The 27,467-nt window shown below is 43.4% G+C and overlaps 1 protein-coding gene across 1 annotated transcript in view; it reads right to left on the reverse strand.

Moving 5' to 3' along the window:
* The window catches only part of DRD2 (dopamine receptor D2), a 100,150-nt gene that overhangs the window by 10,624 nt on the left and 62,059 nt on the right, over nucleotides 1–27,467 (reverse strand). Inside the window, 8 exon segments of the mRNA XM_043995531.1 lie at nucleotides 543–629; nucleotides 2,128–2,154; nucleotides 2,157–2,320; nucleotides 4,169–4,187; nucleotides 4,189–4,251; nucleotides 4,253–4,307; nucleotides 4,538–4,647; nucleotides 15,550–15,871. Coding sequence (XP_043851466.1) covers nucleotides 543–629; nucleotides 2,128–2,154; nucleotides 2,157–2,320; nucleotides 4,169–4,187; nucleotides 4,189–4,251; nucleotides 4,253–4,307; nucleotides 4,538–4,647; nucleotides 15,550–15,834 — 810 coding nt within the window. The 5' untranslated portion in view covers nucleotides 15,835–15,871.

Here is a 27,467-nt window from a genome sequence, read left to right on the forward strand (position 1 = left end):
TCAGCCCAGGGCTTTTTGATTCCTGACTTTGTCATCCAGCGTATTAGTTAACTCTCCCATGTGTCATCTACATGTTGGTAAGTGTGGCATCTGTGCTTTTATTTGAGTGTTGATAAAATGGGAAACATCATGGGGCAAAGCACAGAACTCTAGGGCACTCTCCTGGACACTTCCTTTCAAGTTAACAATGGAATATTAACGATTGCTACTCTTATGGATGAGATTAGTTTTGAATCCACCAATTAATCTGGTCTAGCCCGCATCACTTCATCTCATCCGTAAGAATAGCATAAGAAGTTAAAATCTCAGAAAATTCTGTCTGCAGCATCTCCCTGAATGCTCTAAGTACTGTTTGTAGGGAACTAGGAAGTAGAAATTTGGTGGACAGAGGGCAAAAATCTCTTGTGGCAGGTTCCCCTCTACTGTGGCCAGGTGGTATTTGATAATTTCTCATTTCCCTTGTGTGGTGAATGCCCTGGGGTGGTTGGGTGTCCTGGTGATTAGGGAGGGTTAGGCATGACACTCTATCCTATAATACCTACCACTTTCCTCTTGTTCACTGGGAAACTCCCATTGGATTTCATGATGATGGTGCAGAGCTTCATATCATCAGGGTGAGCACACTTGTCCTTTGGGGAGAAAGCCAGGAGAGGTCACAGGGATAGTGCGATGGGGACAGAGGTGGGGCAGGTAGGTGAGGATAAAATAAAAATGACTAAGATTTACATAACACCTTAATGTTTACAAAGAGCTTTCCATATTTATTTCATTTTACTTTATAGAAACCCTATCAGGTAGGAGCTACTGCTATTCCCATTTTGTAGATGAAGAAACAGCCTGAGAGGGGTTAAGTGACTTGCCTATTGTCACACAGCTAGTAAGAGACTTCCTCGACACCAAGGCAAGTGCTCTGTTCACTTCACCACCTTCCTGCTACAAAAGGGAGGCAGGGAAGCTTGATGGATGGGGAAATCCAAGGGAGAGGGTGGTCAGAAAAAGTAGAAGGTAAGAAGGTATGGTTGGAAGAGAGGAAGTAAGAAGGATGAGACAGGAAAACAAGAGGTAGGGGAGAAAAGAGGTCAGAAAAGAGATCAAAGGAGGGAAGAAGTAAGGGTTTAGAATAGTGCTCTGTATATATTAGGTGATCCATAAATATTTACTGAATTAAATTTATATACATGTATAGATATATGTTGTGAATATATGTGCATATGTATATGCATATTTGTATACACAAAGAGAGAAAGGAGACAAGAAAGGAGAAAGATGAAGGTTGCCAGAGAGGTCAGTCTTTCAAGGTAGGGTAGGAGAAAGGAATAGTGGGCAGCTTAGAGGAAGTTATATCTGTTTGTGTGTGGGGTGTAGGTCAGAGAAATGGAAGATGGATAAGGAAGGGATGAGTTTATAGGAAGTAGAAATCAGAGGAAGGTAAGGTTGAGACAGGAACAGGAAAGAGGCAAGGAGATTGAACGGCAGAAAAGTGTTGGGTGTTGGGGGGGGCAGAATACTAAAATAGGGGAAAAGAGCAAAGAGGTCAGTGGAAGTAATGGAGAGAGAAAGACTCTTCAGAAGATGTAAGGTAACTAGGATAAAGAATAGGAGGGTCACCCTAAGAACAAAACCATAATACAAAAACTCTTCAGGGATAGAGTCAGGTGGATTAAAAGTCTCTGCTAACTCAGCTCTAGAATCATAGGTTTATAGATATAGAATTAGAAGAGACTTTAGTGATCATGTTGTCTAACCCCTTACTTATAGATGGAGAAACTGAAGCCCAGAGAAGTTCCTTGGCTTACACATCAGTTCTGGACAAAGCCCTAACCACACTAAGGCAAGTCTACTCCCCTCCAATCACTTCTGAGTGTTTCCTGTAACTATTTCTGATGTCTCATTAACACCAAAGTCATGCACATGGTCTCTATACCCGGATTCACTCTTAGGCAAGCTCCCCGGGGCTTGGAAAAATCTGACTTGGGCTCCTGAGTGACCAAGACGGTCTAGGGCATTTATTGTGGCCCTGCGCCCAGAAAATGATACCAGGGCTAGAAGGAGGGAAACTTAGGCAGGTGAGGTGACTTAAGGGTTTGTGGAGTGAGATGGAGTAAGGAAATGCCAAGGAGAGAAAACCTTGAGTGGGGCCTGTGCAATCAGATTCCCCGCCCTCGGCTGCTGCGTTTGGTGTTGACACGTTTCCGGCGCTTTCGAAGGACGATGTAGATCTGAACATAGACGAGCAGGGTAACGATGAAGGGCACGTAGAAGGAGACGATGGACGAGTAGACAACGAAGGCAGGATTGGCAATGATGCACTCATTCTGATCTGGGAGAAACAAAGGCAGACAGGATTGTTAGCCAGGCTCAACCTCAGCCTGGCGTTTGAAGCTTCTCCACAGTCCTTCCCCACTCGACCTTCTCTCCCACCTGCTCCCCTCCACAAACCTTCTGCAGCCACGGTTGATTTCTCAACAGCTCCCCAACAGTCTGTAGCCCTTCCATCATTTGAAATTATTTCTTTGTCCCCACTTCCTAGCCAAATTCCCCCATCCTCAATCACTTCCTCCATGAACCTTTCCCAATGATCCCTTTCTCTCTGAACTCCCTAAACACTCATAGGGAGTGCTGAATGTCAGCTCATTGCAAGCAGGAATTACTTGTTCTTTGGACTTATATTCCAATGCCCGGCATATAATACAACAATAAATGCTTGCGATTGATTGGACAAATGACTAAACACTTCCCTACTTATTTAATACTCAGTGCTGTCCTGACTTGCTCACTAATTGTCTCCTGTGAGTGAGAATCAGAGATCCAGGAAGGGACTTCAGAGGCATTCAGATCCAACCCCAACTGGTGACCTGAATATCAATCCTCTATAGAGTCCCAATAAGCAGACACCCAGCCTCTGCCTGAAGTCTTCTTCTGAGGGGGGAACCTACTGCCTCTCAGGAAAGACAGTTCTTCTTTGGGATGACCAGAAATGTTAGAAAATCCTTCCTTAGATGGAAGTGGACATCTTTCCCTTTCTACAACTTTCACCCATTACCCCCTTATTCTGTTCTCTGAGGCTAAGCAGACAGAATATGTATTTATGTATCTATGTGTGGTAATCTATGTGTATATGTGTGTATGCATGTATACACACATATATATAGAGAGATAGACAGGACAGATAGATAGATAGATAGATAGATAGATAGATAGATAGATAGATAGATAGATAGATAGATAGATAGATAGATAGAATCTTTGTTCAACTTAACAGCCCTTCAGTACTTAAGGACGGAGACCATGTCCTCTCCCTAAATCTTCTCCAGGCCAAACATTGACTGATTCTCCTATGGTACAATCTCTGGTTCTTTCACTGTCCTTGTCAACCTCTTTAATAACCTTTTGTCTATAATTAAGCCCTTTCAGGGCAGGTAACACAACTTGGATTTCCAGCGTGTTCCCCACAACTACTAGCATAGGCTTCAGCATGCAATAGATCTCAGTTAGTATTTAGTTGAATGTCTCCTAGCTCCACCTGATTTTCTCTAGACCAAGGCCACAGCCCCATTTCAAGAGGCTTCTAAGATAACAACTCACCTTATGGCATGTTAGATGTTAGCTGTCACATGCATGCCCGCATGTATAGGTATGTGTACACGTACATAGGCATGTACATGCACATGTGTGTAGGTATATATGCATGAGCATATATGTATGTGCATGTATTATTTTTAGATATACACACATACATATGTATATGTGTATATTTTTAGATACACACACACACATGCATTCGGGTCACCAGTTGGGGTTGGACTGAATGGCCTCTGAGGGTCCTCCTGGATCTCTGATTCTTACTCACAGGAGACAATTAGTGTTCATTTGGGCTAAGGGCAGGAGAGAGTCTGAACCCATGATTCCATTAGCATGAAGTCCATGATTAGAAACTTCCTCCATGATACAGACCAACAACTTCTCCATAACTTAAGAGTTTTGTTTGTTTGGAGAACCAAGAAGTTAAGTGACTGCCCCATGGTCAGTATAGCCAGGGCACAGTGCCCTGAAACTCTCCTCAAAGCACAAAGAAATCCTCCTGCTCAGTATCTGGAAGACATCTCCATCTCAACTGGCATAGCAACTGGGCCTCCTAGGTGCACCAGGTAGATGCTGCTGGCTTTACCTGTGTTGTTGAGACCGAAAGAGCAGCGGGCAGGAGATGGCAAAAGACAGAACCCACACAACGGTGATCATGACAGTCACGCGGGCGCTTGGAGCTGTAGCGGGTGTTGTAGAGCATTGGCATTGCTACTGCTGTGTACCTAAAGTGGGAAGGGTGGGGGTGAGAGAGAAGGGAAGGGAAGTTCCATCAGTCTCTGACTCTACTTGTTCAGGGATCAAACTGCAGGGCCAGGAAATGAAGCCCCACATTTTCCTTTCTCAATGAAGTTGAGGACAGAAGGGACTCCATTGGGTAAGAAAACAGTGAGCAGCATGCAGGGGAGTGACTCATCGGCACCCTTCCCTCCTGCCCCTGAGCTTGGGCTCTCACCTGTCGATGCTGATGGCACAGAGGTTGAGGATGCTCGCGGTGCACATCATAACATCCAGGGTGACAAAGATATCACAGTGAATCCGACTGAACTTCCACTCTCCCACCACCTGGGAAGAGAACAAGGCTTTGCTTTCCTCTGTCCATGGCCTTCTTAAAATACAACTCCCAGAACTCAGTATAATTAGAGTTATGTTCTAACTAGAACAGAATATGAGGGCCATCATCTCCCTTGTTCTAGAGTTCCTTGTACTTCTATTAAAGTAGCCTGAGATCAAATTAAAGTTTTTGGTTGCCATATCATACTGTTGACACATATTGAGATTTACTGTCCACTCATACCCTTAAATCTTTTCTATTGTGCTAGCCTCTATCTTTTTTGGATCTAGACTCTGTTATCCAATGTCAACTGTCCCTCCCAACTTCATGCCATCAGCATTCAAATAAGCATTCATTAAGTACTTCCTGGGCAGGTAGAAGGTGCAGTAGATAGAGCACAGGACCCAGAGTCAGGAAGAACTGAGTCCAAAGCCATTTTGGCTGTGTGACCCTGGGCATGTCACTTAACCCCGTTCGCTTCTGTTTACTCATCTGTAAAATGAGCTGGATAAAGAAATGGCAAACCACTCCACTATCTTTGTCCAGAAAACCCCAGAATACGGTCATGAAGAGTCAGACATGACTGAAAAACAACAGCAACATGTGTCAGGCACTGAAAATATAAAAACATAATAAAAGAAGAGACTCAGTCCCTCCTTCTAAGGATCGACGCTTTTATCCAAGGTCATTAATAAAAATATTCAACAGCAGAAGGCCAAGCACAGGTTTGTGAGATGCTTCAATGAAAACTCCTTTTTATGTCAGTTATTCTTGGAGTGTAGTCATTCAACCAGTTCGGACTCTAACTTTCCTCCAGTTTAGCCCTGATTTCACCATCTCTTCCACACACCCAGTATGAAAGACTGTCAAATTCCTTGCCAAGATCATGCATGCTGTTCTATGTCATTCTCCTGATCTCTGTCTTACAAGCTCTTGTGTCTAGCAATCAATGATCACAAATTTACACTGAGCATGGCTATATATGGCATCCCTCATATAATCCTATAAATATCTGGTGACTAATTGACTTTTAGGAGGTAGACACATGTTTTTCCTTAGCAACAGACTCTAGGATATCTTCAAACCACAGCCTTTCACACCAAGTCGGTGAGTCTGCAGGTTCATCTCAGTAATGGTTCTTGATCCACTCATTCCCTACATCCCCTACATCCTGTCCAGAGTATGGCAGAGGAACATTGTGGACCCTAGAGGCTCACAAGGTCTCTGGGAAGATGGACCAACCAACAAGTCTGCCTTAGCAGAGACTCACAGATTGCCATCAGGATCAGAGCTGGGGGTAGGGGGTGTGGATAGATCTTCTACTCACTGCATATGATGCCAGGCAAGCCACTTGTTAATAAAATGACTTTAGGATCATGGGCTTAGAGCTGGAAGGGACCTTAGAGGCTTTCCATTTCGTATATTGTGAGAACCTATGAAGCAATATCTCAGAAGCAGTTTAGAGAAAGCCCAGGAGAGTGTGGTTATTCTTTCACTTTTAAGAAAGTAAGAAGAGGGGACAGTTAGATGGTGCAGTGGATAAAGCACTGGCCCTGGATTCAGGAGGACCTGAGTTCAAATCCAGACTGAGACACTTAACACTTACTAGGTGTGTGACCTCGTACAAGTCACTTAACTCTCATTGCCCCGCAAAAAATGAAAGATGCCTCAAAGAAGGGATGTTTCAGTGTCCACAGTCACATAAGCCAGAGCAACCCCAGCACATACAGGATATTTGAGAACTTCCTCTGTTGACTCATAAGGCAGCCAAGTGATCAGTGTATGGAGTGCTAGTCCTGGAGTCAGGAAGACCTGGATTTAAATCCTTCCTCAGACACTTACTAGCTGTGTAACCCTGGGCAAGTCACTTAACCTCTGTCTACTTCAGTTTCCTAATATATAACATGGGGATAATAATAGGACTCACTTCATGTGGTCATTGTAGGGATCAAATAACATAATATTTGCAAAACACTTTGAAAGTCTGAAGGTGCCATCTAAATGCTAGCTATGGTTATTATTTGAACCCTACAACAAGACTGTGAGAAGAAGGTAGGGCACGTTTCCCCATGGTCATCTTTTTTTTTTTTTTGGCAGGGTAATGAGGGTTAAGTGACTTGCCCAGGGTCACACAGCTAGTAAGTGTCAAGTATCTGAGGCCAGATTTGAACTCAGGTCCTCCTGAATCTAGGGCTTTATCCACTGAGGCACCTAGCTGCCCCTCCCATATTCATCTTCTCATTGTACCTACTACAGTCATCCTCCTCTTCCTCTTTATTCTCATCACCACCATTACCACCACCACCATCATTGTTGCTGTCATCATCATCATGTTAACAGCTCACATTTCTATAGCACTTATATGGTTTATAATCTCTGTTTTCCTCACCCTCTGTGAAGTAGATTAGTGCAGGTAGTGTTGTCTCCATTTTAAAGATATAGAAACTCAGGCTCCTGGAGGTCACAGATAGATTTAGAGCAGAAAAGGACCTTAGAGATCAACTAGTCTAACGCCCTACTTTACAAAAAAGGAAACTAAGACCCAGAGAGGTAATGTGATTTGTTCAAGGTCACCAAGGCAGTAAACAGCTGAGCCAGAATTTCAATGTGGGTCCTCTACTCCTTGTTCCGCATTGTTTCCACTGGATCCCTTCCAGTTCCAATTCCTATGAGAGGTCTTTCCTGATTCCTCACTTATTAGTAATCCCCATGCAAATAACTTGGTATTGTTTTACAAATGTCTTTTTGTTCCATTTTGTTTTGTTTTGTCTTTGTATCTTGAGCACTTAGCAGAAAATAGATATTTGTTGATATGAATTATGCCACACCAAATGAGTGACCTGCCCAGGGTCATATAGCTGGTGTCACCCCAGAGCTCTTTCCACTACACCTTCTCCCATTGATCAAGTCCTACCAGAATCTCCATCTTGAGAAAGAGCCCAGACTAACCATGCTTCACTCTCCAGACTTGGCCACCATGTTTCAGTTGCCTCTCCCCTCCATCCCTCTGGCCTTCTTTTCCCATAATATGAGTTCTTCTCATTGGTGAGTTCCAAAAATGGAGTTCTCCTCCATTATAGGGAAGGGCCCAGACCAGCTATCCTTCATTTTCCAGGCTTTATGATAATACCCACATGAAGATATCTTCTTTCACTACCCTGCCTCCTTTTCGGTTCCTCTTTGTGTTGTCTTCCTCCATTAAACTCTAAGTTGCTTGAGGACAAAGGCTTTTTTGGGCTTGTATTATATAAGTAAGGCTTAACAAATGCTTGTTGACTTGACACCAGAACTGAGGTTCAAAGACATTAATGACTTGCCCAAGGTAAGTGATAGAGACAACTCTAATTTCACTCATCTTTTCTACAGTGCCAAGGAAGCCCCCTAAAGATGATGCCACAACCTTGCCTCGCTCATATTCTAATATCTCTGAACCCTCAGTGTTAGGAAATCCTTCTTTCATCAAGTCAATAAGCATTTATTAAGCACTTACTATATGCTGGGTATTGTCCAAACTGGAAATAAAATTACAAGTAAAAAAAAAAATCCCTGCCCTCAAGGTGCTTACATTCTAATGCAGGAAGATAATACAGCAAAAGAAACTGAATGGGGAAGTGGGGTGGGGGATGGTGAAGATACTGCGCAGGGCATAGTGAAGAAAGTCCAAAGACTCAGAAATGGACCTCAGAAAGGAATGAAGAAGTTAATGAAGTAAGACTGGATATTTTTCCTTAGAGAGAGGTTCTGGGAGGAATTGACCAATCAGAGGAAGAGGCTGCAAGGGGTGGAATTATCTTCCGGGGTGAGAGGGCTTCTGTGACATGAAGGAGAAAGTCCATAGGATGAGTAGCAGAGCTTAGAGAGTAACAAAAGGCTATTAGCTCTGACCCACACCCTCCATGCAGCAATTAAAGCATTCTCTCTACTTAAAATGCCTATAGTTCACAGGGATTAAGTGGGAGGAAGGTTAGAGTATGACTTTCTCAAGAAGCCTACAGACCCGTGCTGATGTATTTTATTTTTCTTTTAACAATAGGAAAAAAAAAAACACAGGCAGGAAAGAAATGTTTCCCTCTCCCTCCCTGAGAAATGGAGTTGAGTAGTGCTGACTCTGACACATGTCATAATGTGGGGACTAATTATAACTTGTCCTGTTCCAGTCACTGCTTTCTCAGGCTCTGGGGCATGAAACCAAACTCAGCATTTAAGCCCAATGGTGGGCACTGGAGCAGCTCTCACCAGATGCTGAGGAGAGAAGGCTCTCCTTGGAAGACAGGAAACCTCCCCCCAGGGTATTATTGTTTGGGTTCTGAAATAGAGAGATGACTTGAACATTCTTCTCCTGAGCTTCCTGATCTTCACTGAGAGCTGTTTGGGAGAGAGATGTGCTAACAAGATGAGGGGGAGCTCTTTGATGATCTCTGAATGACAGCTCTAAGGGCTATCATAAGGCCTATGGGAAGAGGGGAGAGAGGAGGAGGGGAAAAAAACATCAGAATAGGAGCACATTTTTTTTTATCTGTAAAGGACACTTTGCCCAGCCCTCATTAGCAGGCAGCTGCTTCCCAGTCTCAGAAACTTTCTCTGGGGAAAGGGATTTGGGCATTGTGCCAACAGTGATGGGGCATTTTATACTTATCTATGTGGAGAGGGGCAGGTTATTAGAGACAACTAGATGGGGTAGTGTGTAAGAATGTTGGACTTGGAATCAGGAAGATGACTTAAAATCCTGCCTCAGATACTTACTAACTGTGTGACCCTGGTCAAGTCACTTAACTGCTATCTGCCTCAATTTCCTCATCTGTAAAGATGGAGATAATAGAATCTACTGCACAAGGCTATTTTGAGGATCAAATAAAATAATATTTGCAAAGCTTTTAGTATAGTACCTGGCGAATAATAGACACTTATTAAATGTTTATTCTTTTTCCTTCATCTTTCCATCCTACCTAGGTTTAAGGGAGAGAAAGTGAGAGAATGGGTGATGACAATAAGATTTCCTCCATGTGATCCTATTCCATATCCCATTATACAAACCAGCCCAGCTGTCTTGCCATTCACTCTTCTGCCACCCTACCTAACATTTCTGATCTGACAGACAGAAAAATGCTCCCAGTTCAAGGGAGAGTTAAGCCGATTCATTTTGGAATGCCCATCCAGGGGTCTTGTTGTCTCGATTGATTAGGGAACAAGCACCCATTCAGCTAGACCACTTTATGTAGCAATCCCCAGACTTCCAGGCTAGACCATGCTTCACATTCATCCAAACTATGCATATTGCTATCTGCCCATATATGTTCTCCCTCTTGCCACTTCTTATTCTGCTCTTAGTAATAAAATTCAAGCTACCATATTACTAGTTTTCCTGAAAAGAATGTGCAAAATATTGCCCTATGGATCAACTCACCTGTTATCCCTATGACTTTCCAGACATACCCCTCCCTCCACTGGTATCTCAGCTCATATATGTTTCCTCTCTTCCTATTCATTAGAATGTAATCTCCTTGAGGAGAATGACAACCTCACTTTTGCATGTGTATTTCTAGAGGTTACCATTAGTACCTGGCACATAGTAATCAGCCAATTAAACAATTAAGCATATATGAAGTAGACATGAGGGATGTAATGACAAAAATGAAGCAATCCTTGTCTTCAAGGAGCTTGTGTTCTTGGAGTAAGAACAAGAAGTACCTATGTGTAAAACAATTACAAAAATAAACATAAGGTAGGTAGTTAGAGAGAGAGACGAGGGCCCTATCAGTTGGACAAATCAGGAAAGGCTTCTTGGAAAAGATGATTTTTTAAAAGCCTATCTGAAATAAACAAATTAGAGGGGCTCTCTCTTATGGCTTGTCCTGATTTCCCTCTTCCCTCAACCCCTCAGGCTGAACTACTTAAGGATTCAGTGAAGTGGAAATGTGGATAGAATGTGACGAAAAGGAATGGAAACAAGAGATGAAATTCTATGTGCAAAGAACAGAGAAAAGTCCAGTTTGGCTGGACCACAGAGTGTGGGAAGGAGAGTGATTTATAATGAGGCTGGCAAGATAGGTTGCCCCAAGCCAAACAAAGGATTTTATATTTCATCCCGGAAGCAATAGGCACCACTGAAATTTGTTGAGTGGAGGAGTAACATGGTTAGATCTGCGCTTGAGGAAAATCACTTTGGCACCTGGGTATAGGATAGTTTAACAAGGAGAAAGATTTGAAGCAGGGAGACCAATTAGGAGGTCATTATGATAGTCTAGGTCAAGCCTTTGAACTAAGGTGATGGCTTTGTATGTAGACCAAAAGAGACAGATGTGGGAGATGTAGTGGAGGTAGAAATAGCAAGATTTGGCAACAGATTAGATGTGTTGGGTTAGGGAGAGTGTCGAATTGAGAATGACTTCAAGGTTATGAACTTGGAAGACTAGAAAAATGACAATGTCATGACTTGACAGGGAGCTGGGAAAAACTAAGGGACCTTCTAGGAGCTCCTGGGATTTCTGATCATTTGATTCTTGAGTCTCAGACAGTGTAACAGGGAGTACCAGACACCTGTGCCCCAGGGGACTCTGGCTATGTATTTGGCTGGGTAAAGATGTCTGGATGAGTTAGGGAGGCATCACAGAAGTTCTATAGTCTCTTTCTGACTTAATCCCTCATATCACTGCATGCCTTCCCTTCTAGACATGAAGTCTCCAAAGTGGTGGCCAGAAGCCCCTGAGGTATATGATCAACTAACCGTGGGGTTGGAAGAAAGGTGACAGTCAATCAGGGGCCTGACTCCAATACAACTGCATCTTCCCTTTACCCAATACATGGCCCATTACTCCCTCCATCCCCACCTCAAGTTTCCCAACCTTATTCTTATGAGCCTGACATATTGCCTCCAGAATGACCACCAAGAAAAAACATATTTTTACAATAAGGGTACAATCAAAAGCATTAAAGACCACAGACTGTCATACTTTGTTTCTGACTCCCAGTATCATAGATTTACAGCTGGAAAGGATCATCAGAAATTATCTAGCACCCCTCCCCATTTCCCTACCTTTTGTCAGTTGAGGAAACTGAGGCCCAGAGAGGTTGTAACTTGCCCAAGGTCATACAGGTAATAAGTGATGCAGCCAAGGGTTTTACTCAAGTTCTTTGACTTCAAATCAAGCATAGATAGAATGATCTCTAGGTGACACAGTGGCTAGAGTGCTGAGTCTGGAATCAGGAAGGCTCTTCTTCCTGAGTTCAAATCCAGCCTTAGACAATGGCTATGTGACCCTGGACAAATCACTTAACCCTGTTTACCTCAGTTTCCTCCTCTGTAAAATGAGCTGGAGAAGGAACTAGAAAACTGCTCCAATATCTTTGCCAAGAAAACCTCAAATGGGGTCACAAAGAGTCAAACAGGACTGAAAAATGACTTAACAACAAATTCCTATCTTCTGGTGCACTTCTCATTGCTTTTTCCCCAGAGTCCTGAGGAGAGTAACTCAGTTTATTTGAAACTCTATAGCTGTGTCTAGAGTGTGGTGGGATGAGGAGTGGGGAATAATTTATGCTAATATGATGTTTCTTACACCAGGTGCAAAGTTCTCACCTTTTTGCTATAAACAGCTGCTCTTTCTTAGCCTCTGCTGGGCAGCCTTCTAACCTTAGGGCAGGCTGGGTTTGCTTGCTAATCTCTGATTTTTATACATCTGCTGCCTTATGTTCAACATAAGTGATAGACATTAAATATATCCATTTCCCAAAGAACAGAGAGAGGGGACTCCTTTTCCTTATGGACAATGATTTCTTCCAATGGGGGTTATGTTATAGAAATTGGCTTTAGTTGGAGAAGATGCATTTAGGTCCGCTCTAAGCAAGAACTTCTTAGGATTGAGGATTAAGAGGGCACTGAAATGAGTGACTAAGGGTGATTGGAACATCTTTTTTCCTTAGTCATCTTTAAGAAATAAGCTGTTCCACCATTCGTCTGGAATAGGTTCGGTGTGATCTGGCTTCTAAGCAGTGTAGCCTAGGAGAGACTACTATTATGTCATGGAAAAACACCCAGATTTGGAGTGAGGAGACCTGGATTCATATCTTAGCTGTGATGGTCCCTGTGTGACCATAAGCAAGTTCATCACCCTCTCAATTTCCTCATCTACAAAATGGAGACAGTAATTCTCTACTACCTACTTTGCCGTGTTCATGTCAGAGAAAAGCTTTGTAAATCTTTTAACGCTAGGCAGAATGATGGGCAGGTTGGGATCATTTAAACTCTCTCAGCCTTAGAGTTCTGGGATAGAGACTATAAGAATAATGTGATGATGACAACGATGTTGGTGATGATAATGATAGCCGCAGTAGCTAAACACTTATCTAGCACTTTAAGTTTGCAAAGGATTTTATATATTTATCTCATTTGATCCTCATGACAATCCTCTGAGGCCAGTGCTGTTATTGCCTCCATTTTACATATGGAGAAGTTGAGGCTGAGAGAGGTTAAGTGATTTGCTATGGGTAACATCTCTAGTAAGTAACCGAGATAGGATTTGAACTCAGATTTTACTAACTCCAAGTTCCTCCCTCTATCCACTGTAACTGGATCCAAGCCCATAGGTCTGGATAGAGCCCATTTGAGGAATGACAGCAGGGACAAGCCTCCCTGACACCAACATAGCCATTTCTATGGCTGGGGCCACCAGAATACTAGCAATATCTTTCCTTAAGATCACATGGGCAACAAAACTAAGACGTCACTGCTCTGTCCTGGGGTTGAGGTTGGTGACTCCCTCTCATTTGTCTTTCTGCTTTAAAAGCCAGGGCAGGAAGGAGCATGAGCCTTGAACTGCCTGCTCTGTGGAGTATGAGAACTTGCATATCTCCCATTAGGTCCTGGTTATGGTTCTAAGGGAGAGGGTCAGAAACACCCTAGATCAGTGACTCCTCCCTGTTGGCCCTATTTGCGTCAAGGGCTGGGCAGACACCAGAAGGTACACTCTCCCTCAGTCACCTTCTCAGCCATTTTGCTCCCAGAGTTGCTGAGAGGCTCAGGCAGCAGCTGAACCTATTAATGTGTGCGTGGATGAATCCATCAGACCCGCCCCTCACTGCCCAGCCTCCTCACCCAAGATTCTGTGATTCCCAGAGAAGAGGCATCACAGGCAGAAGGCGGGGAGGCGGGGGCAATGCTTGGTGATCAATTCCTCCCTTTTGCAGCTCCTGTATGACCCACTATTCATAAACCCCACCCCAGGATGATGGGGCTGCCCTGCCCTGCATTAGCCAATTGCAGCTCTGCAGGGCAGTTCCTCCCTTGCAGCAGTGGCCTCTGCCTTGTCTCTGGGGATCTAAGCCTCTGTCTCTTGGCAGAGCTGTGTGTGATGAAATTGGCCTTGATTAGGTCAGGGGAAAAGCAATAAAGTTCAGGGGCTGGAACCCAGATACAGTGGAAACAATGATGGGTCTAAAGTCAGGGCTCAGATTATTGACCTTTCTACCTTTCTTTAAGCTCCAACTAAAATCCCACCTTCCACAGGCAGGAAGCCTTCCCCAACCTCTCTTACTTCCTGTGCTTCATTCCTCTGCTAATTATTTCCTATTTATCCTGTAGATAGCTTGTTTTGTATATGTTGTCTTACCTGTTGTCTCTCCCATTAGACTGTAATACACTCCTTGAGGACAGGGGCAGGTTTTGGGGGTCTCTTTTTGTATCCACAGAGCTTAGTACAGTGTCTGGCACATGTTAGGCATTTAATACATTTATTGAATTTAATTGAATTTGAGTAACAGCTCTGCCATTCACCAGCCAGGGCAAGTTACTTCACCTCAGTGCTTGATCTACAAAATGGAAATATTAATATTTGTACAATTTACCTCATGTGGTGTTTTTAAAGAGAGTACTTTCTAAATTACAAAGCTCTGTCTGGATGTGAGCTGTTATATGTACTCATCTGAAGTGAGAAAATGTTCTTAGTTTTTGGTCTGGAATGACTATCCACTTCAGCCCTCAGATCTCACTTTGTTCTAGACCTGTCTAATCATATATTCATAGCTAACCTTGATTGTGGTATATATTATATCTTACATAGTATATTATATATTATGGAGTAGATTGTGTATAGTTTGTGTCTGTATGTATACCTGCATATATATATAGACATATATATATTCAGTCTCTAACTAGAAATCTACTTCTCTTTCCATTATAGCACAGCTACCTTTCAGGTCGGGTAGCAGAGAGGTCAGAAAATACAGCAGGGGAAAGAACATGTGTAGGAGCACTCTGTAGCTACTGATTCCACAGCTTCCTCCCAAATGATACCAAGATGGCAGCTGGAAGTTCCACTGACTATCATCCCTTCCTGCATCCCTGGATCAATGCTTCCATAAGGGACTGTCTCTGTACAGATAATCCTCTCTCTTTTTCTACTTTAAACCTGAGCCAGAGTTGAGGTTTCTTTTCAAGGGGAGAGAAAAAGGTTCCAAGACAAACAGAGGGCACAGGAAGGATCCAAGTACTTAATCATTAAATGGCTGGTAGAATGAGCCAAGTTGATCCACCTAAGCTAAACCAGTTCCTGACAAATCCATCTCAGGAGTCTAATGGGAGACTTGGAAAGAAAAGCATCCTGTGGCTCTCTCTCCTAGGGTGGTTGTCACAACTTGTGGTGCCATGGTTTCTAAATCCCTACTGTGTTCTCCAGAGCTATGGAATTATCCATGTCCTGCGTGTTCCAAAAAAATGAGGAGGTGGAAAAGGGGATCTGTACTTCCCCCCATTTTACAGAGGAAGGAAGATGAAAACCAAAAACGGGAAGGCACATGTTGAATGAAGCCAAATGGTGATTTAATGGTGGAACTGGGAGTCCAGTCATGATACCCATCACTCTTTTGAAGGGGGGAAGAGTATGGGAAGAGGAAAAGGATGGGGAAAGATGCAGACCTACCTCCAGGTACACGACCCAGGGCATGACTAGCGTGGCCACAAGGAGGTCAGCCACAGCAAGGCTGACGATTAGATAGTTGGTGGTAGTCTGGAGCGCCTTCTCTCGAGACACAGCCATACACACTAGCACATTACCGAAGACGATGACGAAGATGAGCAGGGTGAGCAGCATGGCATAGTAGTTGTATTGGGGCTTGTCTGCTTTTGCCTCAGACCCATTCAAGGACTGGGACCAATTCCGGCCGTCCAGGTCATCATCATACCAGGACAGGTTCAAGGGATCCATGGGAGCAATGGAGCCACTGGCCAGCTGTGCTCTGTTCCTAAAAAGAGACAGAGGGGACGGAGGATGAGGTGGGATAGTGTTAGGGTGAGACAGCACATGGGGTCTTGTCCATGATGGGGGAGGTGAAGAAAGAAACTACTTTCCAGCCAGTGACAGAATCCAGAGAAGCATCTACTATGTCTTGTGTCTTCGATCTAATCCTCTCCACCAGCTTCTAGGAGGGAGCAGGGAGAATGCTATTACAAACTACCACTGTTCCCACATGAAAACACTGTTGAAGCATGTTAGGAGTGAGAGGAAGGAAAGAGTATTTGGCCTGAGAGATGGTATGGTCTGGGCTGCTCAGGTGTTACTGGGGGAGTGAGGAAAATTAACCTAGTTGGCTTCACAGAATCCCTTACATGAATATCAGACTTTTAAGAGTCAGGGTCACATGCATATCTTATCCCATGGTGCATGGCAGACCATAAATACCTTAAATATATAATTTCTGTTACCATTCACTTAGTGAACCAGAAATTATTAACACTTACTAAATGCTCAGCACTGAGCTCTGGGTGCTCTGGAGGTAAGGAGTATACAAGAATTGGTAAGACATAATTTCTATTCCTAAGACAATTGTAGTTTACTTGAGAACATGACATTTACACATGAAAATGTAATATGTGTCACAGCTCTTCCTCTTACCCCATGATTCTGAGTTCATAGGGACTGGATCCAATCCTGGAGACAGACCCTAGAAGGTAATTTTCCTTTCTTCTTTCCTTTCCTTTCCTTTCCTTTCCTTTCCTTTCCTTTCCTTTCCTTTCCTTTCCTTTCCTTTTCCTTTCCTTTCCTTCCTTTCCTTTCCTTTCCTTTCCTTTCCTTTCCTTCCTTCCCTTCCCTTCCCTTCCCTTCCCTTCCCCTTCCCTTCCCTTCCCTTCCCTTCCCTTCCCTTCCCTTCCCTTCCCTTCCCTTCCTTCCCTTCCCTTCCCTTCCCTTCCCTTCCCTTCCCTTCCCTTCCCTTCCCTTCCCTTCCCTTCCTTCCTTCCCTTCCCTTCCCTTCCTTCCCTTCCTTCCCTTCCCTTGCCCTTCCCTTCCCTTCCCTTCCCTTCCCTTCCCTTCCCTCCCTCTCTCTCTCTCTCTCTCTCTCTCTCTCTCTCTCTCTCTCTCACTCTCTCTTTCTCTCTTTCTTTCTTTCTTTCTTTCTTTCTTTCTTTCTTTCTTTCTTTCTTTCTTTCTTTCTTTCTTTCTTTCTTTCTTTCTTTCTTTCTTTCTTTCTTTCTTTCTTTCTTTCTTTCTTTTGGCATGGTGCTACCCCTGGTGTTTACACTGGGAAAAAAAATCTTTGAATACAGCTGGTTTCTGGTTTGACACAGTGGAAGTTAAAGGGGTTCCCAGCTCTAATGCAATCACTAAAGAGAACTAATGCAAATTGAATATGGGATGACCTTTTCCTAACTCAGAAATCCTCAGGAAAAATGTTCATGGCAGGTCTGATCATGTCAATTCAATCCAATCAATCAAATTTATTAAGCACCTACTATGGACCAGGAACAGTGCTAGGTGACAGGGATATAGATAACAAGAATGAAATAATCTCTATTTGCAAGGAGTTTACATTTTCATATGGGAGACAAACAATATATAAATGTACATACAGCATAATTATAAACTGAATGTGTTTCTTGCTGCTTCTAAGATACGATTCTCAACTTCTTTATTGGGCACTTAAAAGTCCCTTGTAATCTGGTTCCAATTTAGCTTTCTAGACTGATTACATATAACTACCCCTAATTTGATCTCTATTCCTTCCAAAATGGCCTACTTGTTGTTCTCCATACAGGACCTTCCATTTCCTGCCTTTATCTCTTTGTCCAGGTAAATGACTGAAATGCCCTTCAGCTTCCACTTCCACTTCCTGTAACCCCTAATCCCCTCCAAGTCTCAGCTCAGGTGCCATTTCCAACAATAGATTTTTTCCTATCATCCAGCTTTTAGCGGCTGCCTCCTGCACCAATACTGTACATTTTGTATCTATCTTATATTTCCTTTTTTTTATGTTTGTGGCTTTTTCTTCCTCTCAGTAGTATAAGCTCCTTGAGGATAAGACTGTTCTTCCCTTTGCTTAGTAACCCCATTGCTTAGTATAGAGCCTGGAATTCAGTTGGTGCTTAGTAACTTCTTGTAGAATTAAACTGAAGGTGGCCAATTAACTTTGGCCAGACTATATCTGTGAGATTTGCCCTTATAGAACTGGGTTTGGACTTGTTTGCCTCAGGCTTTCTTCAGGCAGAGTGATCACAGGAAGACTTTGGAAGCTTATTGCATAGTTATTTCCCTAAACATTAAAGTTGAAGGGACCAGAGAGCTCATATAATAAGAACCACCAGTGTCTGAAGATGACCACAAAAGTTATCTAGTTTAATCTATACCCAAACTGGAATTCCCTTCACATCCCTTAGTCTTTACCTGAAGACTTAGAGAGATGAGGAACTCGATCTGAAGAGAGCCCAGTCCATTTCTGTATAGCTCAAATTCCTCTCATTTTAAAGAACAGGAAACTGCAATTCAGAGAGAAAGATTTTTTAAGGGACAAGAAAGTAGGCCATTTTAGCTGAAATGGAACACACAGGAAGGTTAACAGTGGAGATTCATGGTTGGTATTTGGCAAGGGTTTTATGGGCACAGGATAGCTTATAACTGAACTGGTTAATTAGAGAGTCAAAATTGTTGTTTGTCCATCATTCTTCAAGAGGACCATGACATCAGTAGGTGATATCATGACTTAGACTGGATTGGATTTAAGTGAGGGAGGGCTGTGCATGGTCACAAACCCCACTCTCTCCTCCAGAGCCATCTGGGTCCAGTGGCAAGATATACATCAGGATGACTGGAGATGGCCCCGGATGTTTAAGGCAATTGGGATTAATCGACAGCTAGTAAGTGTCTGAAGTGAGATTTGAACTCAGGTCCTCTGGACTCCAAGACCAGTGCTCCATCCACTGTACCACCTAGCTGTCCCCATAGAGTCAGGAACACAGAGGGAAGAAAATGAGGCCAGCTTAGGGGTGGTGATGGATTGGAAGAATAGAAAAATATGCAGTTATTGGAAGTCGTGATGAGAAGGAAGAATGGATTCAGGAGGAGTGAGACAAAGAAAGAAAAGAAAAATCAGATATTGTGATTGGAGGAAATAATTTCTGGATCACAGAGGTAGAACATCACAATGTAAGGTATGAATGAATGAATGAAAAGAAAACATGCATTAAGGGCTTAGCATGTGCCAAGCACTGTGCTCAGTGCTGGGTACACAAATACTACAGCAAAGACAGTCCCCACCCTCAAGGAGCTTACATGCTAAAGGAAGAAATAGCACACAAAGGGGAGTGGGGACCTAGGATAGGTACTTTCATCCTGAAAGTGAAGGGGATGGTGAAAGTGACCAGAGAGAGGTGTGTTGACATGCCCTATCCAGGAACACTGATAGAGATGATTTGATTCTGACTCATGGTTCTCAAACTGGGAACAAAAAGTGGGAGGAGGGAAGAAGCAGGTTGGTTGGCTAAGCTGCATAGAAAGTAGATTGAAGCATGATTGGGCTTTTCCTAAAATAGTGGTCAAGGAAAGGCAGTCATATGACCAGTTGAGACATAGGGACCTTAGTTTAAACTTAAAAAGGAGAGGTTACTGGGTGATGGCAGCAGAAGGAAGGTCTAAAAATGGCAGTTAGGAACAAAGACTATGCCTCTTGTCCTCTTGGATCCATGTGTCAGACAGTGCTGGGGAGGGAGGGACAGGGATTCACTGTCTTCTGGGGGAGGCCAGGTTTCCATGACTGCAAGAAGGTGGAAGGAGTGAGGAAGAAATCTAAGATAAGGAGGAAGGGGATTCCAGAAGACATAATGGAAATCAAGGGAAGAGCAGGAAAGGAATTACAGAAGGGTAGGGCTGAGTAGATAGGAATGTGAGACAGAGGAGTGATATCCGAAGAAGGGGATTTTCATGTAGGCTGTGCACTGAATCACTGGGTGTAGGAGAGGAGGAATTTGGATTTCCTTAGCCCTGAGAACATTGTCATTTGACTGCAACTATCCCTTGGCTGGGGTGCTGTGAGGATGGGTGGGGGCTCCTGTTTGTTCTCTTTCAAACATCAGTAGAGAAGGATGAGGTATCTGGGTCAGGAAGTTCGTGATGGCTATTGTTGTTGTTGCTTTTTGTCCTTCATTCTTAAAGAGGACCATGACATTGGGAGGTGATGTCCGTGAATTAGATTTAAGTGAAGGAAGGCTGTGCAAAGTCTCCAAGATCACTAGCTCCTTCAGAGCCATCTGGGTCCAGTGACAAGATATACATCAGGACTACTGGAGATGGCACCAGATGTTTAAGGCAATTGGGGTTAAGTGACTTGCCCAGGGTCACACAGCTAATAAGTGTTCAAGGTGAGATAAGCCCCCAAGGGCCTAATAATTAACATTTAGCACTAGGTTTGGTTTTGTTTTTGCATCATCCCAAGAAAGTCAGAAGATTCGCTGAATGAGAATCACTCTGGTGTCTGAAGCCTTACTCTGGATGAGGCCCTTGCAGCAAGAGACCTAGTATCTGAGGCTCTGGTCCTGATAAATCTGATATCTAGCTAATAGATAGCTAGGTGGCTCAGTGGAGAGAGAGAGAGAGAGAGCTGTGCCTGGAGTCATGAAGACTTGAGTTCAAATTTGCCCTCAGACACTTATAGCTGTGTGACCCATGGCAAGTCACTTAACCTCTGTTTGCCTCAGTTTCCTCATTTGTAAGATGGGGCTAATAGTAGCATCTACCTCCCAGGGTTGTTGTGAGGATCAAAAGAGATAATTGCTTTAGCACAATGTCTGGCACATTGTAAGCATTATGTTAATGTTAGCTGTTATAATTGTGTCCAGGAGCATGTTAATTATGGGTGGCTGATATGAAATGTTCACGTGCTCATATGAGGCAGAACAAAGGAGGCAAATAGCAGTGGATCTAAGCTTCCCAATCCAATCTCTAAACCTTTGGGGGTGAGGGGTGGTAAGGAAGGGCTACAGTGTCCTGGTGGTACAGGGTAGACATAGCCCCTACAATAAAGCTAAATGGATTAAATCCTGGAGAGACTGAAAATTCTAGCTCTGCTGTCCTAGGGTGAGTAATAAAGAAGGGAGGAGCCAGTGCTGGGGGAAGAACTTTGCTGTTAATGGACAGTCCCAGCTACCTGCTGGGTTGGTGTGGTGGTAACTGGGGGAAGAACCTCCAAGCAGGGCAGAGTATATTCCAGGTTAAAGAGGTCTTGCAACTCACTAGCTTCTTGGTGTGTGTGATGGAAAGACCAGGGAGTAGTAGGTGTTGGGATAGGAGATTTGGGATCAGTGAGATCAAATGAGATAAGATATGTAAAGTACTTTGCAAACTTTAATGTCCTACATAAATGTGAGTTGTCATCATCATTATCTCATTCTACTCATCTTTTGAAGTGGAATTCATATTTTTAAAAGTCCTGCTGTTGTTAATCCCCATTATTATTATTGAATATCATTCTCATCCTGTTCAATAGAGCTCAGATTAAAAAAAAAAGTTCCTGGGACAAGTTGCTATCCTGCTATTATTTTCTTATATTTAATATTCTATGGCTTATTGCATAGCTGGATAAGTTAATTTCCTTTTCTGGTTAAGTAAAGCATTGGGATGTAAGGTCACCTTCTATAGGCTCACTGAAAGCATTCTTGGTTCAAATCTGTAGCACACGCATGCTGGGGATAATAATATGTACCTATCCTATTTCCATATAATTTTAATTACTCCTGCTAGGGCTTAATTTTTTAAAGCTTTTAATTCCACATAGCCTAGAAATTACAATTATTTTGTATGGCAACATCTATTAAAATACTCTTAAATTTTTATGTCTTGGCAGCTAGGTGGTACGGTAGATAGAGTACTGGATCTGGAATAAGCAAAAACTGACAGGAAAACTGACTAGCTCTGTGACCCTAAGCAAGTCATCTGCCTCAGTTTCTTCATTTGTAAAATAGTAGCACCTAACTTCCAGAATTGTGAGGATAAAATGAGATAATATTTATAATGCACTTTGAAAATCTTCAATAAATCCTAGGTATTGTCTTGGGAAATCATGGACAACAATTTAGACAGTGATTATTGGAAGATTCCACCTGTCCAGACACTCAATGATAGATGATAGAGACAGCTGGTGGTATAGTTTCTAAGTGCTCTGCCCAAGTTTAATTGATCTAGACTTAAAATCAGGAAGAATGGAGTTCAAATCCTGCCTCAGATATTTACTAGCTGTATGATCCTGGTCAAGTCATTTAACATCTTTCAACCTCTGTGCTTTGCAAACCTTAAACAAGATAGAAATGCTACCTTTATTATTATTATCATTATGGAGGGCTACATCATTATCTCAGGAACCTGGAGAAGAGGACCAGTAGATTCTGAGGCTTTATATGTCTGGGGTGGAGCAAAGAGCTTGAAATCCCAGGTCTGAGCAGGGCTAGGAATGGGGTGCCCACCGGCGCTGGTCCTATTGCTATAGCCAGTCTTTGAACTGGCCCATGTGCCCTGGAGTTTGTTAGATCAGAAATAAGCTGGAACTGAGGTGATTCCCTCGAGACTAAGGTCGGTACCTCTCCTTATACCCCAGACTGATCAAACTGTAGGAGACATGGAATGGAGCATGGATGGGTATTCCTGCTGCCAAGGAGACAGATGTCTTAGAAGAGTGGGCTTGCCTGGATGCCTAACACCAGCCTGTCATGTTTCTGGCAGCATCTCCTGAGCCTGTAAATACAACTTCCTGTAGTTGTTGGAAGAAGGAAAGAGTCGTCCCCCCACCCCCACCCCGCCCTGGGGTCTATAGCCAGAGCCAGCATATAAACTTGCTATTTTCTCTCAGGCCCAACATGAAGAATGGAGTGCCAACTTTTGGCTTGAGACCAAAGGCAAGCTTTTCTAGCTGCCTGACTAAGCCGGGAGCCATTGGGAGGAGAGGAGAAGAGGAGAATTGACTCCCCAAATAAACCTTTTCCGGCATAGCCTTTGGCGGGGGGGGGGGGGGTTCCTTGCTTAGCTCAGAGGAAATAGTCTGTAAGAACTCCACTTTGCAAGATTAGGGGTGGAGTTACAGCTAGAAATTGGAGGCTAGGACAAATTCAGTTGAGCAGAGACCGGAGGAGGGGAGGGAGAACAGCAAGAAGGTCCCCTAATCCCTACTCCCCCATATAAATCTAAAGCAACTTTGGGCCCCAGTGCTCCAAAAGTTTAGACTCAAGTTATCTAATTAAAATATAGCAAGTCCTTAACATGTTTAGACTCCTGGTAAGACACTTCTGTCTTAAACACATTCCCCACTTCTTGTCAGAGCTTTGGAACATTTTAATAGGGGGAAATCCCTTGGCATCTTGCATCTCTAAAACGACTTGGATTTGTAGGTGAGTGAGGAGGGTGAGGGATACTGTATGTACTGCTCCTGTCACCTAATCCAGTAGAATCCATAACTTCCCAAATGCCCCACTTGCAGGGTGTTGGAGCATCAGGCTCAGGCTGTGGCCCTGGGACAGGGTTCTGTCTCTCCTCTTGAAATCCATGTGCCAAAGAAAGGCCAGATCACCACCATCTCAGACCCAGGAAAGAAAGGATAAAACACATTCAGAATGACTGCACTGATCTGGTCACAAACAACAGTAATGTCTGTAGCAAGTCTGATTCGGAGCAAAGCGATGGGCCATGGAGCCAGACCCCCCCCCACTCCCTATACAGCTTGTCTGCCAGCCTTTGGAGAGCCTGCTGTTCTCCCTCACCCTCCACAAACCAACCATTTGTTTGTAGCTGACAATGGTTATTGTTGGAGCAAGTGAGTGGGTAGTAGAGGGTCATGTGATTACAAGGAGGAAAAAAAAGTGAATTCTTTATCTGAATGGAAAGGATTCAGAACAAAGCCTTGGGGAATGCCAGAGAAAGGGCTGGCAGGGAGGGGGTAGAGTCGGGGAGATGGGGTGGCACAGACGGATTCGTGAAGCTGGTCTGACCAGTTCAGCTTTTCCTGGTCCCTTAAAACCTCCAGCCCCTGTGAGAAAGGAGATTCATGTGTACTGAAGCTGCAGCCAAGGACCGTAGAACTATCCTCACCGCCCTCATAAAGAAGAGGAACTGATTAAAGGAAGGAAGCAAATGGTTTTCTCCTCCCCACCCCCCCTTAGGAAGAGGCAAGTGGGTCCCTCCCTCATTGCTTCCAGGTGCATGAAGGACCTCTGTCCCTGAGAAAAGCTGAGGGTCATCCGCCACATATGACCTCTTGCAGTCCCTGTGGTCAGCCCAGAGTCTAGACCATTAGTGTATCCTGACTTGATGAGGCTGAGCCAGGGTCCAGATTACCCGTCACGTCTGACTACCATCACCTTTCCTCCCCTCAGGAGGAAACAGCTAAGATGAGTTAAGACCCAATAATCATCTGTGACAGCTTCCTAATAGATAAGTCAGCCTCTTGGTATGGTAGCTAGGAGAGGAGCCTACTGGAGGGGGAGGGGAATAAAAGAGTGCCCTTCCAAATGCTGCTCCTCCCCCATCCCCACCACACCTGGAGATGGCATGACCCCTGCCCTGGCCTTGAAGTGGGGAAGCAAGCCACCATGACCCCAGCTTCCCCTTCTGCAGAATCATGCAGAATGGGAGCCTGACATTAGACAGCAGGATCAGAGAGCATTGTTAAGCTCTCTGTGAAATAACAAAAGCCTAGTCTCTTTCAACTCCTCTCTGTTTCTGTCTCTGCCTCTCATCTATAGCTTCAGTGCTGCAGAGCTCCCATCCCCCAATGACAAATGACACACTGTGTCCTAGACTCCCCCCAAATTTTCCCAGGCCATCCCGTCACAGATTGGAACTGTCCATCTCTTCCCCAGATTGTTCACCTATCACCAGGTGTTGACTTTCTACCGAGAAACCCCCCTACCTATTCTCCAAGGAAACTCACCCCTAGAAATGGTCCATAGCCTGGCCACCCACCCCATTCAGTCAGAAAGTCCATCCTCACATTTGCTTTTAATACTTGTACTAACATCTAGTCTGTTTTTTTTTCCCCCTTTCTGGTTCTATGCTCCATGGAGATGGGGAGGGGAGGGGTGAACAAGCTCATCTCACCCTTATTTATAATAGTCTTTCAGAGACTTCAGCCTCTCCATAGTCCAAATATCACTATTAATAGTAGGAGATGGCCCCACCCTCTTTCCTTTGCCTCTGTCATTTCTTTTCCAGGCATTTGTTCATTTTCTTTCTGATGCATTCGGTTTTCTCTTCAGGAAGGCAAAGAACATAAAAGAAAATCTTTAACCATTACTCAAGGCAGGAGGAAATAATTCCAGTATCTTTTTCTACTGGGATAGTGAAAGGAGAATTAGATGTGATATAAGAAAACCTGGGTGCAACTCCGGGCTGAACTCCTCCCTATCGGTGTGATCTTGGGCAAGTGAGGTAAATTCTCTGCAAAATAAATGATCTGGGAAGTCCATGTTGCCACTAAATCCTATGGATCTTTTCTCTACCTCTTTCCTCTCACCTTCTGCCAAATGAAAAATACATTTTATAAGGCATTATAGGAAAACTTGTTGTAATATATGGTTTTATATACATTTATTGTTTTAATCTACATATAGTTTTATGTATCTAAATATGTATGTAGTTTATAATAAGTCTTCATATATATGGTACATATAAAGTTTACTATGTATATTATAGAGTTAATTTATATATGTATATGTGTACAGTTTATAAGCCTTTATATATGTGTGTGTATACATAAAGTTTACTATGTATATAATATATGTATGTGTGTATAGTTTATAATAAGCCTTCATATATAGATATCTAGAGTTTACTATTTGTATTATATAAATTTATGTTTGTATGTGTATATGTGTGTATAATTTACAAGCTTTCCTTGTAAAGCCTTCCTGTTGAGTAGGTAATAAATAGAAAAATCATTTATTCTCCCCTCTCCTCCCCCCCCCCACCTGCTTTACAGATAAAGACTCTGAGGCTTAGAGAAATTTGTACTTCTGGTAAATTCAGGGTATCAAAGCATTGGCAGGGGAAGAGAGGGGATATGGACCCCGGACCCTGGCCCAATCTGAAGAGATGTCACCAACTAGCTCTGACTTATCCCATTCTGGTCTTCTCCACAGCCCTCCTGTGTCCCAATCACAGTGACAGGTGAGGCTAGGCAGACCCTCATCCAGGAGGGTTGAGAGAAGAGAGGAAATGGGGAAATGGGGAAGCAGAATATGAAACACTGAGAAAAGATGTAGGGCCCCTGGGGCGGCACAGAGGGGAAGCCAGCATGGGGGCTAAGCGAGTGTCTGTACATTTTGACACTAAATGAACAACATGTAAATTAGATGCAAAATATCATGCCGATTAGTATCTATTACTTTTGGATCAACTCCATAAGCACTTTTTTGGTTGTTCCCACTGCAACAACTGGAGCTGCTGGTAGCAGCCTCCCCTGGAAGTGGCAGGGTGATATGAGGTCGGCACAACAGTTTCATGTTCAGTGTGGATGGGGTACCATGACCCTGAGATGGGCAGGGCTTGGCTCTCTTTAGCCAGGAGGCAGGTTGGAGTACTCTGCTCTTGTTAACCCAGCATTCTCATCTGTGACTAAGAGCTGAAGTCAGAGTCATGGATTTGAATCCTGTAGGATCTAGCTAGCTCTCCTTTCCCATAATAATCACGAAGATTTAAATAGTATTTCAAGATTTGCAAAATACATCATATGTATTACCTTTTATTTAATCCTTATAACAACCCTCTGAGATAGGTGCTCTTATAACCCTCATTTTATTGATGAAGAAACAGGCAGACAGAGGTTAAGTGACTTGTCCAGGGTCACATCATTAACAACTATCTGTCAAGATTTGAACTCAAGTCTTCCTGACTCCAAGATCAGCACTCTATCCACTATTCCACCTAACTATCTCAATAACAGATGCCACCCTTAAATCCATCCAGATATCTCACAAATACATACCCTTGTACACAAAGGGGGTATTGCACTTAGTAGGCATAGATACTGGGAAAATAACTTAATAAGCATGGTCTGTTGAGAGTGTGTCATCACTATTCTCCTTGCCAGTGGGGCCTTAGAGAGAAAGGCCTTTGGGTCACCCAGACAATCAGAGGAGTGGGGCATTTTGCAAGTAGCCAGAATAGAGCATCACTGTGGGACTGAAGCCAACATTAGCTCTAGAACAGGCTTTTGTAGTTAGGTTTCCGCCATCTACACAAGCACCAGTTAATTTACTATTTATGAACTTTTCCCAAGATTTATGAAGTTCTCAGTGTCCCAAGCCCCTATTCCTGAGAAATTGACATGATTTAGCCTTCATGCATATCCTGAATGATAGAAAGGTCTGGAGAACATCAGGCACATTTGAGGGGAAAAACCTTTCTTGCAGATATAGAGCTGCAAGAGACCTTAGAAACCAGATGAAATACCTGAGGACCAGAGAGGTGAGTTGTAGTGAGAAGGACAACTGGGAAGGTGAAGAGCCATAAGGATTAGTCAAAGGAGTTGAAGATGTTTAGCCTGGATAAGGGAAGATATGGGCATGGTAGGTAACTTCAGATATTTGAAA

The sequence above is a fragment of the Dromiciops gliroides genome, chromosome 3 (assembly GCF_019393635.1).
Source record: "Dromiciops gliroides isolate mDroGli1 chromosome 3, mDroGli1.pri, whole genome shotgun sequence".
Taxonomy (NCBI): domain Eukaryota; kingdom Metazoa; phylum Chordata; class Mammalia; order Microbiotheria; family Microbiotheriidae; genus Dromiciops; species Dromiciops gliroides.